The 12,783-nt window shown below is 48.8% G+C and overlaps 1 protein-coding gene across 2 annotated transcripts in view; it reads right to left on the reverse strand.

Annotated features, from left to right (window-relative positions):
* Limk2 (LIM domain kinase 2) overlaps window positions 1-12,783 on the reverse strand; it is a 65,445-nt gene that overhangs the window by 9,470 nt on the left and 43,192 nt on the right. For both annotated transcript variants that reach the window (XM_038348310.2, XM_038348318.2), the window contains 6 exons: window positions 8,175-8,310; window positions 6,360-6,469; window positions 5,613-5,801; window positions 3,228-3,333; window positions 2,709-2,905; window positions 30-216 (listed from right to left, as the gene is read on the reverse strand). In XM_038348310.2, the coding sequence (XP_038204238.1) occupies window positions 30-216; window positions 2,709-2,905; window positions 3,228-3,333; window positions 5,613-5,801; window positions 6,360-6,469; window positions 8,175-8,310 (925 nt within the window). The remainder of the gene's footprint in view (window positions 1-29; window positions 217-2,708; window positions 2,906-3,227; window positions 3,334-5,612; window positions 5,802-6,359; window positions 6,470-8,174; window positions 8,311-12,783) is intronic.

Below are 12,783 nucleotides of genomic sequence, written 5' to 3' on the forward strand. Positions count from 1 at the left end.
TGGCGGCAGAGTCCAGCGGCTGCGCTCACCTTGATGGCCTGCCCGAAGAAGCCCTTGCCCAGGACCTCCCCGTGGAGCAGGTCGCAGGGCCGGAAGATCTGCTGTGAGTAGCTGCTGGAACAGCGCAGGGATTCAGAGCGGCTGATGTCGCGGCTGAGGAGCAGGGGCTCCTTGGGGGAGCTGGGTCCAGGAGACTTAGAGATGCTGTTACTGCGCCTAAGGATGGGGAAAGGCAGACTTCAGAGACTCGGCAAGACACCGCAACAGGGGGACATGGAGGTGTACCTGGTCATTCCAGTATCTGTAGTGTAGGTGGTTCCCTGGGGGAAGGGGACTCATATCAGACAGATATTTGGGAGCTGCAGACAGTTATTAATCATAGTAAAAATACATTCAAAATGTATCTGTCTATACTGCTTACATTTTAAGATAATAAACATATGGTTTTTATGACAATAAAGCCACCGTATTTACATTTGCAAAAGCAGTCAGTTACAGCAACGGCTGGTGACTGGTTCTTCATCTTACTGAGGACCGACACTGTCCTGTGCTGCCAGCTTTCTTGTCCTTGCCCTTCCCTGTGCTGCCTCACACTTTCCATGCCTACGGCACATGCAAGGGAGCTGCCTGTTCCTGCACGAGGCTTCTCTGGGCAACTCTCCAGCCACTGCACACCTCACCCTTTCCTACCCTCTGCCCTTGCTGCTTTGCCTCTCCTCAGTCATGCTGGCCAAGGCCAAGCGGCTGTCAGGGTGATCTGGGGAGAGGTCTTGTTTCCGACAGAAGCCAGACGACAGGGAGCTGACTGATTCAGCTCATCTGGATCTGGTTCCTAGTTACTCTAATGGTACGTCACATTTATGGAGTGCAGACCTGGATCTGTACCTTGTTTCCTTTGCTACATTTAACTCTTACAGAACCAAAGAGACCTTTATTGCAACCCCATCACAGATGGAGAAACGGGGTAAAATGTAAGATGAACGTTATGGATGTTTCTGCCTGAGAACATGGCGCTTCTGACTCTGGTCCTCTAAGTCACCTCTTTGGGGCTTACACACAAGATAACTGTTGCCCTCCATGGGCTTTCCCAGCTTTAGGTATGGGGGTGTTTGTCCCCAAGTCTTAAAACACCTATGTTTGACAGCACAGCAGTGCTTTTGACCCAGCCCTCAGGAGGCAGAGACAGGCAGATCTCTCTGAGTTCGAGGCTAGTCTGGTCTCTAGAGTTCTAGGTAAGCCAGTCTTGGCCGGGTGGTGGTGGTACATGCCTTTAATCCCAGCACTTGGGAGGCAGAGGCAGACAGATCTCTGTTAGTTCAAGACCAGCCTGGTCTACAAGAGCTAGTTCTAGGACAGACACCAAAGCTACAGAGAAACCCTGTCTCAAGAAAACAAACAAACAAACAAAAAAGAAAAGATCTTGTCTCAAAAAAACGGGGGAAGGCTGGAGAGATGGCTCAGTGGTTAAGAGCACTGGCTGTTCTAGAAGATCAAGGTTCAATTCCCAGTACCAACATGGCAGCTCAGAACTGCCTGTAACTCCAGTTCCAGGGGATCCGACACCTTCACACAGACATACATGCAGACAACACATGAATGCACATGAAATAAAAGTAAAATTTTAAAACAACAAAAAACAAACCGAAACAACCCCAACAATACTGCCCTTCCCTATTTGTTCATCTCTCTTCTCTTTCTCTCTCTCTTTTTTATTCCCCAAGACAGGATTTTCTGTGTAGCCTGGCTGTCTTGGAACTTGCTCTGTAGACCAGGCTGGCCTCGAACTCAGAGATCCGCCTGCCTCCCCCTTCCGAGTACTGGGATTAAAGGTGTGCACCACCACTGCCTGGTATTTGTTCATCTCTTTCTTCATCATTCATATATATATATATATATATATATATATATATGTATGTATGTATATATCTAGCTTGAGTTTTTTAATTTTTTGGTTTTTCGAGACAAGAGTTTCTTTGTGTAGTCTTGGCTGCCCTGGAACTTGCTTTGTAGACCAGGCTGGCCTTGAATGCATGCAGATCTGCCTGCCTCTACCTACCAAGGGCTGGGATTAAAAGCACTCACCACCACCGCCCAACTGGCTTGAGTTTAATGGATAGAGCCGGATCCTCTGTTTTGGTGTGTGTACACCTGTGCACGTGTCAGAGGGAGCGAGCACATTTGTGAGTGTATATATATGTGTGTGTGTGTGCATGCACTCATGCAGAGGTCAGCGGAGGATATCACATGTTCTCTCTCACTTTCCACCTTATTCCCTTGGGAGATCTCTCCCTGAACCTGGAGCTAAACTGGCAGCCAGCAAGTCCATTAATCCTCCTGTCTCCACTCCCAACAGTGCTGGGATTTCAGGAACAAGTCATGGTGTGTACAGCTACGCATGGCTTTTTACACGGGTCCTAGGATTTAGTTCTCCTGTCTGCTTAGCAAGTAGTCTGAACCCAGCTGCAGCCCGGTCCTCTTTGAGACAGCATTTTACACTATAGTCCAGGCTGGCCTTGAACTCATGGTGGTCCTCCTGCCTCAGCTTCCTGAGTGCTGAGATTATGGATGAGAGCAATGCTTTTTTAAAACTTGTACAAATCTCAGATCCTGTCCCTGGTCCGAGGTTCCCTAAGGCTGCTGGCCTCCAAAAGCCAACACAGCCTCTGAGAGACAGACAATAAACAAGACAGGTAGGACAGCAGCAGCACCTCAGGGAACGTCTCCTCAGTGTCCCCTCCTGATTCTCCTTGGTGTCCAGGGTGCCGAGCGTGTGAGAGTGTCCAGTACTCTGCATGTGGGGAGAAAGCCGGGTATCTAGCCGCAGCTGGTCCAGGCGCTGGGGGACAGGGTCATGCTCGATCAGCAGTTGAAGCGTCTGGCTTGTCTGGTTAATCGCATCTTCCACCTGTGGCCAACAGCAGTGTAAGTTCGTTTCCACAACCTGTCCTACCCCAGGCTACCTACTGTCCCCACAAACGGCCTAAGCATAGTGTAGCCATGCTCAATTTGGTTAGCAGTGCCCTCTGTCTGGCATTTTGTCACTTCGCCACCTCTCAGCCCATCTCTACTGCCCTGGAAATGTTAGGTTGATCCAGAAGGTCAGTACAGCTGTCACAGGCTCAATGCGAAGATGGGCTGGCATAGAAAAAGGCAAAGGCCACAGCCAGGTCTTCTAGGAGCCTGTTCTGTGTGCCTTCCCCACAACACACACTGGACACACACTATACCTCTTCTACACGCAGAGTGCGGACAGGGGTCCCATTGATCTCCAGGATGCGGTCCCCAGGGTGGATGGCATTGCGGTTGTTGGGACTGATGTGCATCCGGTTGACCCTGAAGACAGACAGGAATTAAGGCGGGATAAAAGCATTCTGAGAACTCACCTTCCCGCTTGTACAGGGAAATCTCACCAAGGCCCATTATGTCACAGCTCTTAAGGCCACCCACATGAAAACACAGTGCCCATCTCGGAATGCTTTCTTCTCAATGAAGGGAACTGTCCTTACCTATTGGCCTAAGCCAGAAGCCTGGACATTGTCCCCATTTGGAGTTCCCTCAAATCCCTCCTTTCTTCCCCCCAACCCCCACCCACTTCTGAGAATCCTGCCTTCTCTCCGTCACCATAGTTACCAGCATCTCTCTCCTGGATCACTGGAGGAACCTCTGCTCTACACCTCTAGGCCTTTCCTCTCTCCTCTCCAGCCTCCACACCAGTGATCTTCCAGATGTCAATCCAGCTGTGTTATCTTGCTGCTTAAAGTCCTTCACGGACCTGCTGGGCCATCACAATCAAGGTCCACCAAGACTAACAGCCACTCTTTCAACTTACACTGAACAGCCCCAGACACCTACCTCTGGAGATAACTGGTCTCCCTCTACCCCAAACAACTCCCTCCTTTTTTATCTACTGAAGCTACAGAACAGATCTCATCTTCTCCTGACTTCTTAACCCTAGTAATCGCCCACCTATACTGTAAGACCCAGCCTCACAGTCAATATTGACAGGGCTCTCTTTCTCCCTCAGTCATCATAAGGTGAGTAGTTTTACCACACTCCCTGCCGCCATGATGCTCTGCCATCAGCCACCACGAGGTGGGAAGTTTTACCACACTCCCTGCCATGATGCTCTGCTTCAACACAGACCCACAGAAAAAAATGAAGCCAGGTATTCCATGGGTGTAGTCTCTCCTCTGATCTTTGGACAAGACCCAGGGCAGGATCTTACCCTCTTTGAGGTCATGGACTCTTATTTTCTTCATCCTCCATTCAAATATGCAAACAGTAAGACAATAACCAATGACTTCCTACTAATGGCAGGCCCTTGAACATAGTATTGAACGAGCCAAACAAAGTAAGTTCCCTTCTGGAGTTTATTTTGGAGTGGTCTCTTAGTTAGGGTTCTACTGCTGTGAAGAGACACCACGACCACATCAACTCTTATAAAGGAAATCAGTGGGGCTGGCTTACAGTTTGAGGTTTAGTCCATTATTATCATGATGGGAGGCATGGCAGCTCACAGGCAGAACTGTGCTAGAGAGGAAGTCAAAGTTCTACATTTGGATCAGCAGGCAGCAGGAAGAGAGACTGACACCGGGCCTGGCTTGAGCTTCTGAAATCTCAAAGCCCACTCCTAATGACACATTCTGGTGTGGGACAATTCTGTATTCTGTCAATTATGTTTTAAATAAACTCTGATTGGCCAGTAGGCAGGCAGGAAGTATAGGTGGAACAACCAGACAGGAAGTAGAGGTGGGGCAACGAGAACAGGAGTATTCTGGGAAGAAGGAAGCTCTTCCACCAGTCCTGTCTAGACACTGAAGAAGCAGGATGTGACCTGCCCTGCTGAAAAAGGTACTGAGCCATATGGCTAACACAGCTAAGAATAATGGGTTAATATAAGTTACAAGAGTTGATAAGAGGGGGCTGGAGAGATGGCTCAGAGGTTAAGAGCATTGCCTGCTCTTCCAAAGGTTCTGAGTTCAATTCCCAGCAACCACATGGTGGCTCACAACCATCTGTAATGAGGTCTAGTGCCCTCTTCTGGCCTGCAGACATACACACAGACAGAATATTATATACATAATTAATTAATTAATTAATTAAAAAAAAGTCGATAAGAAGCCTGAGCTAATGGGCCAACCAGTTTATAACTTATGTAGACCTCTGTGTGATTTTCTTTGGGGATTTACCGGCTGTGGGAACTGGGCAGGACAGAAACCCCAACTAGTAGGACCTCATGTTACAACATTCCTTCCAACAAGGACATATCTCCATTAGCCACTCCCTAAACATTCAAATGTATGAGCCTATGGGGGCCAATCTTATTCAAACCACCACAAGTAGTGAGGACAGATGACAATCAAGCTGATACGCATTAATCAAGCCAGATGATTTCAAGGAGCAAACATGATCTGAAACCTGACACCTGAAGGCTGAGAAGGCAGCCTTAAGAATCTAGTAGAAAGCAACTCGGGCAGAAGAAACATGAAGCGCCAAGGTCAGGAGCAAGATGGAGGTGAGAATGGAGGAGACTCCATTAGTTCTGAGCCCTGTGAGGACTACCTGTGGACTTGTACCATGAGCCTCTGCTGCAAGGCTCCCAAAACACTCACTCTTTTACTTGCACGGTGGTGGCATAGTTAGAAGAGGCACTTTCCACGGACACGGAGAAGCCACGTCTGCACTCGGTGGTGGCCGGCATGGAGATGAGTGTGACCGAATAGGGCAGCTGGTCCTGGACAGACTCCGTGGACAGCCTTTCGAACATGGGTGCCAGCACCACCTCATTGTGGCACTTCCCACTGGAGAGAGGGGCACAGAGGGAGCTGAAATCCTACTGAACAATCTGGAAGCAGGCACTGTGTCACATGCCCAGTCTCACCACTACTCTCTTTGCTACGAGTCTTGATGGCTTGAGGAGGCTAGGACTGGGTGGGAAGCTGAGACAGCGGCAGAGAGCATGCTGGGAGAAACCCGGGCCTGGAGATGAGATGGGCTGGGTTTTCTTGCTCTGCCTGACTCACAGTAAGAATCTTGTCCTAGACTCTTGTCCCCTCTCTGGGCCCAAGCAAACTTCTTTTGTTAACCAAGATAGTTGGACAGAGGGATATGGATGAACTCTAGGGCCTTTTCTTTAATAGGAGGCTGCTCCTAAGAGGGCACCTTCTACCCATTTTCTCCCTCTGGGAGGATTACAGGACAGAGTGAAGTCATGGGACAGGTCAGGATGGAGGGCAGAGTGATGCTGTCTAGCAGTCCTCCTAGGATACCACCCCAGCTGCCTTCACCCTACTGCTCCTGCGCTCCTGTCCCACTTTCCTGGCTGCTATTACTGGCGAGGACACACAGGGACATCTTACCAGTATAGTGTAGCATGCTGCACCAAGGCATACGCATCCCCATCCTCAATGATCACCTTGCAACTCATGCAGGCAAAGCACTCTGGGTGGTATTTAAACTCCCCAGCCACCTGTGAGCAGATGGGAATAGCACAGAAGGAAGAGGTGAGCTATCACTTTTGTTAGAGTGGATGGAATTAGTGGTGGGTGAGCAGCCCGCATCAGGGCTGTGCTGACTGCAGCCACCAAGATCAACTCTTTTCAAGTAAGGACCTGCAGACCCCAGTCAAAACCCAAGCTGTCAGTCCCTGCCCTAGAGTTTCTGTCAAAGTGACAGGATGTCTCCTGCTGTTTCTGACACCACAAAAAGTCGTTGGCCTCAGTCACGAGACCATGTCCCCCAAGGTAATCACTCCTACTGCCAAGCAAGGCTCACCATCCCTCCGACACAGGGCTTTCAGGTCTGTGTATGCGTGAACCTCACTGCATAGAGCAGCTATGTGCAGTAGAACCTCTCTCGGCCAGCCCATTCTGGTTCCCACCATCCAGTTCCATGATCAAGACATCCTCTTCCCAACCTGTCACCCTGTCCTTTAAGGTTTTCATCTCGCTACACTGTTTTTCTCCCTCCTCTCTACCCACCCACTCCCAACAATGTACTGTAAAGTCTCTAGGAGTATAACAGACATCACACTGCTACACTGTCATATACTGTAAAGTCTCTAGGAGTATGACAGACATCACACTGCTACACTGTCATGTACTGTAAAGTCTCTAGGAGTATGACAGACATCACACTGCTACACTGTCATGTACTGTAAAGTCTCTAGGAGTAAAACAGACATTACACTGCTACACTGTCATATACTGTAAAGTCTCTAGGAGTATGACAGACATTACACTGCTACACTGTCATGTACTGTAAAGTCTCTAGGAGTATGACAGACATCACACTGCTACACTGTCATGTACTGTAAAGTCTCTAGGAGTATGACAGACATTACACTGCTACACTGTCATGTGCGGTTTCAGCTCACCAAGATACTGGCTCTGGGAGTAGGGCTGCACGCTCCCATTTCAGACCTAAGAATATTTGTCTCAGTGTCTTTCCAGATCCCTTGTCTGGAAACGGGTTTGCCCCCCTTGCTCTGAGAGGGTGGGAAGAGATTGGCAACACAACCCAAGAAGAAAAACACTGTCCTGAGAGCAGAAGGTGAAATCACTCAACAGAGGTTACTGCTGTTAGTTCATGATATAAAATGCGGAAGAATTTTTATAGAGAAGCTGAAAGTTCCCCGGGATGCTCATCTTTGGGAAGAAAGCTCAATCAGGAATGCTGACTGCTTCCAGTGTCTGCTGGATGTTGCACACGCCAGACTTGATGTCACCTTTATGTCATCTGTTCTTTCCTTGGAAGCTGAGGGGATGCTCTGTCCTGCCTTGGACTCTTCCAATCACTGAGAAGCCTCTCACTCAGGAGCTGCTGTTGCTGACCTCCCTGGGTCGCAGTCATTCTGCTGGTGTCCGTGAGCCTCTGACTTGATGAGGCTGCTCCAGCGGTGTCTGCTACGTCCTAGGAGCCGCTACACTGCTCGTGCGTTGGCTTCTGCTCGCCACCTAAACTCATTCGCTGTGAGCCAAGCACAGCCATCACAGAAGGTCCTCTGGCCCTCGCAGGACAGAGGAAGGCCAGACCCGTCTTTTAAGAAGGGCTCAGCAGACACCTATAGCTGAGTGGATGATAAAGGACGGGCCCTAGCTAATTAAAAGACCAACCGATGACTGACCATGGGGAACTGTGGACTGGGAGGGGTGAAGGGGCAGGGGATCACTCACCATGGCAGGCCCTGTCATCAGCAGGGAGCAGCCGTGGCAGAATTCTCCAAACTTGGCCCAGTAGTCCTTGTGGCAATAGAGCCTCCCATCCTTCTCATAGTACCAGTTGGTGAGGGATTCCTGGCATTCTGAACACCTGCAGGGACAGAAAAGAATGCTACTGGGTCACTAGGACAAGCCCACAGGTGGTCCTTGGCTCCCAGCTTAATGACGAAATGGGCATGCCTCTCTTCTTCCAGAGACAGGATGGAAGGAAGCTACATCTTAGTGTCCTCCCAAGGGAAACTGCTCCAGAGCGAACATGGTTCCAGATCATGTTGAGCTGTGTTGAGCTGCCTGCTCCTGTGAGCAGCTGCATCAGGCGCCGGAGCCCTGAGAGAAGCTGCGAAGACCAAAGAATCCTCCCCTAGAAAAATGCACATATAACGTATGTGTGGGGTGTGTGGGCATCCCTCAAGTTCACGCACGGCCCCAGTTAAGAACCTCTGACTGCCAGGTGGTGGATCTCTGAGTTTGAGGCCAGCCTAGTTTATAGAACAAGATCCAGGACAAACAAGGCTACACAGAGAAACCCTGTCTCAACAAACAAACAAACCAAGAACCTTTCAGAGCTGGAGAAATGGTTCAGCAGTTAAGAGCACTGGTTGCTTTTCCAGAGGACCTGGGTTCAATTCCCAGCACCTGAATGGCAGCTCACTACTGTCTGTAACTCCAGTTCTAGAGGATCTGATACCCTCATATGGACATACATGCAGGCAAAACACCAATGCACATAAAATAAGAATAAATCATTTTTAAAAATGTTAAAAAAGAAACTTTAGATGGATGTTTCAATGACCAACAAAATTTCAAATAACCCAACTTCAAAAGTCACAGTATGATGGTGCTCTTCCCCCTCCCCCCCAAGACAATGTTTCTCTGTGTAACAGCTCTGTCCTAGAACTAGCTCTGTAGACCAGGCTGGCCTCGAACTCAGAGATCTGCCTGCCTCTGCCTCCTGAGTGCTGGGATTCAAGCCACCACCATCCATCACCACTGCCTGGCTATGATGGTGTTCTTGAGGAGAGAAAAAGGGGGGAAAAAGAGAGCTAAGCACGAAGAAGTCTGTCGCCAGGCTCAGCACTTCCAGCGTCACAGCAACGAGCCAGAGTTTGTTCCCAGCCCTCCTCACTGGTTCCCAATTGCTCATATCTTCAGCAGTGAGGGTCCAAACACCTCTGGCCTCTGAGAGTGCCACCTGCGCGCGCGCACACACGCACGCACACACACACACACACACACACACACACACACACACCTAATCACTGACACGCCATAAACCAAAGACACCACGGCTCCAGGGCATGGTCGAGGGGAAAGTTTTTATTGTAGATATGAGGGAGACCACAACCAGAGGCATCGGAAGGGTCCAGAGCAGACAAAGTAGTAAAGTGAACATGGCTAGCAGAATGGACAGGGCCATGAGGAGGGAGATGGAGAGATCAAGAGAAGAAGTCAAAGAGACTGTGGACAGATGAGACTAGGTGGGAAGGAGGGAGGGGCTGAGAGAGGAAGAGAGAGAGAGAGAGAGAGAGAGAGAGAGAGAGAGAGAGAGAGCCGCAGGGTTATCAGGGAATGAGGAGCCAGCACAGGGAGTCCAGGAGCAGGGGTTAGGGTAGTGGTGGGGGGGGGTAGCTAAAAAGAGGTCGCGGTGACCCTGAGTGAGCCTGGAGGCCAGCGTGCTTTGGCATGCTAACAGGCACCACAGTTAGCCATTTATTCTCAGGTTTTATTTTTTGGGCCTGATACATATACATTAAATTAAAATAATTAAAATTAATAAAACCTTAAAGACTCAGTTTCTTTTGTGTGTATGTTTCTTCTGCATGTATATATGTCTATCAAGTCATGCACGGTTCCTAAGATATCAGAGCCTCTAGAACTACAGTCAAGAACGCTTGAGAGCATCACAGAGGTGCTGGGAACTGGATCAGGTCCCTCTGCAAGAGCAACAAGTGCTTTTAACCACTGAGCCATCTCTGTGGCCCCAATAAAACAAAATCCGATAGTGGTGCACCTTTAATCCCAGCACTTACACCGCTATACAAAGAAAACCTGTCTCAAAACAAAAACAAACAAACAAACAACCTCATCCCACAAATTCAGCAGATGAGCTTGGTGATCTGGGTAAGACTGGCCGCACAGGCTCATATATATGGATGCTTAGTCAATGAGGGCGGAGCTGACCGAAAGGATGAAAGGATGAGCAGGTGCCCTTGTTGGAGGAAGTGTGTGTGTGTTCGCAGCATCAGAACAGTGTGTAGGACAGCAGGATGAGTAAGAACGGCTGCCAGAGGTAATGAGTTCTAACTTTTATAAAGTCAAGGGAGGGGGGGCAGATCAGAAGGCTTTTTGTTGCTGTTGACACTGGGTCTCATGTAGCTGAGCTACCTGAAGAGAACCGTGGACCCCTGACCTGTTCACCTCCACCTCCTGCGTACGGAGATTACGAACATGTACGCCATACACATTTGACAAAATATTTTTGAGCCAGGCTTGTTTGGCACACATCTTTAATCCCAGCACTCAGGAGGCAGAGGCAGGCGGGTCTCTGCACTAGAGGCCAGCCTGGTCTACACAGGGAGTTCTAAGGACACAGTGAGACCTTGTCATTTTTGAAAGTTTTCATATAAATATACATTGTATATTCAAGCAGACTCCTCACTTCCCACTGTGGCTTTGTGAGGGTCAGACTGCACTATCAGTGGAGTCACACCAGCTCAGGAGGGACAGCGCTTACAACTGTTTAGTGTGCTCATCGCACATACGGTGTGTGCGCTCACACATACGCTGCTCAGAAGACCTCTGTGGAGCTGGTTGTCTCCCTCTCCCTTGACTTGTGCTCCAGGTCAGGGGGCCTTTACCCACGGAGTCAGCCTTCTGGCTCCCAGAAGAGGTTATCATCAGGGGATGGTAGAGCATTCCTTTAATCCCAGCACTTGGGAAACTGAAGCAGGATGATCTCTGAGTCTGAGACCTATGTATGAGTCCTAGGGCAGCCACATAGTGAGGTCCTGTCTTTAAAAAAAATAAATCTTCCTTTCTTTTTTGAGACAGGAGCACATGTATCCCAGGTAGGCCACAAAAGCACAGTTCAGCCCCAGGGCAGACCCCAACTCCCAATTCTTCTGCCTCTACCTCCCTGCAATGATAAGCTAGGCCGCCACTAGGCCTTGACTATTGTCATTAATATTTTCTCTTTCTCTCTCCTTTCTCAAGAAACTTCTATTATTTCTCACTGTTGGTTAAACTGGCCTCCAACTACCTGGCAAGATTTGAAAAAAAAGCCCATTTCATTGGAGTTGTAAATTTCAGAATAGAGCACACACACACACACACACACACGCTTTTTTTTCTCTGTGTAGCCCTGGCTGGACTAGAACTCGCTCTGTAGAGCAGGTTGGCCTCAAACTCAGAGATCTGCCTGTCTCTGCCTCCTGAGTGCTGGGGATTATTGGCATGTGCCACCAATGCCCAGCTACAATTTTTAATATTGTAATTAGCCTAAGTTGTTCTTTTCTTGACAATTTAAGGCTTTTTCATAGTTTATTGTACCATTTTTCATTTAAATATGTTGGCACATTTATTTATTTATACACATTTATGCAGATTTATTGATTTTAAGTAAAACCTTCCTTTTTTTTTTCTCATGGTTTATTTTTTTTATATTTAAAAATTTCCATCTCCTTCCCTCCTCCTCCCCCTTCCCTCCCCTCCTCCTCCCCCACCCCTCCCCTCCCCTCCCCTCCACCCATCCCTCCCCTCCCTCCTTCTCAAGGCCAAGGAGCCATCAGGGTTCCCCACTCTATGCTAAGACCAAGGTCCTCCCAACTCCCCCCAGGTCCAGGAAGGTGATCGACCAAGCTGAGAAGGCTAAAACCTTCCTTTTTATTTAAACAGAAAAGGGGAGGTAATGTGTGTTGCTTGTATTGGTTAATGAATAAAGAAACTGCCTGGCCTAATAGGGCAGAACTTAGGTAGGCAGAGAAGACAGGACTAAATTCTGGGAGGAAGAAAGCAGAGTCAGGGAGAAGCCATGGATCCTCTGCCTGAGACAGATGCCGGTTAGAATTTTACCCCGTAAGCCACAGCCATGTGGTAAGATACAGATTAACAGAAATGGGTTAAATTAAAATATAAGAGTTAGCCAATAAGAAGTTAGAGCTAATGAGCCAAGCAGTGTTTAATGAATACAATTTCTGTGTGGTTATTTCGGGGCTAAGCTAGCTGGGCGACTGGGACAAACAAGTAGCCCTCTCCTTTGTAACATTATGTATATGAGCGTTTGCCTTGATGTGTGTCTGTGTACCAGGTGTGCCTAGTACCTGTGAAGCGAGAAGGTATCAGATCTCCTGGTTATAGGTGGCTGCCGGCAGCCAAGTGGTTCCAGGACAGGCAGGTAGAGTCTCACTATGTAGTTCTGGCTGTCCTGGAACTCTCTCTGTAGACCAGGCTGGCCTTGAACTCTGGCCTCAGCCTCTTGAGTGCTAGGATCAAAGGTGAAATTTGTTAATTTTCTTAGCCTTAGGAGTAATAGCTGTGGGGGCTGGAGAGATGGCTCAGTGGTTAA

This window comes from Arvicola amphibius, chromosome 1 (genome assembly GCF_903992535.2).
Source record: "Arvicola amphibius chromosome 1, mArvAmp1.2, whole genome shotgun sequence".
NCBI lineage: Eukaryota > Metazoa > Chordata > Mammalia > Rodentia > Cricetidae > Arvicola > Arvicola amphibius.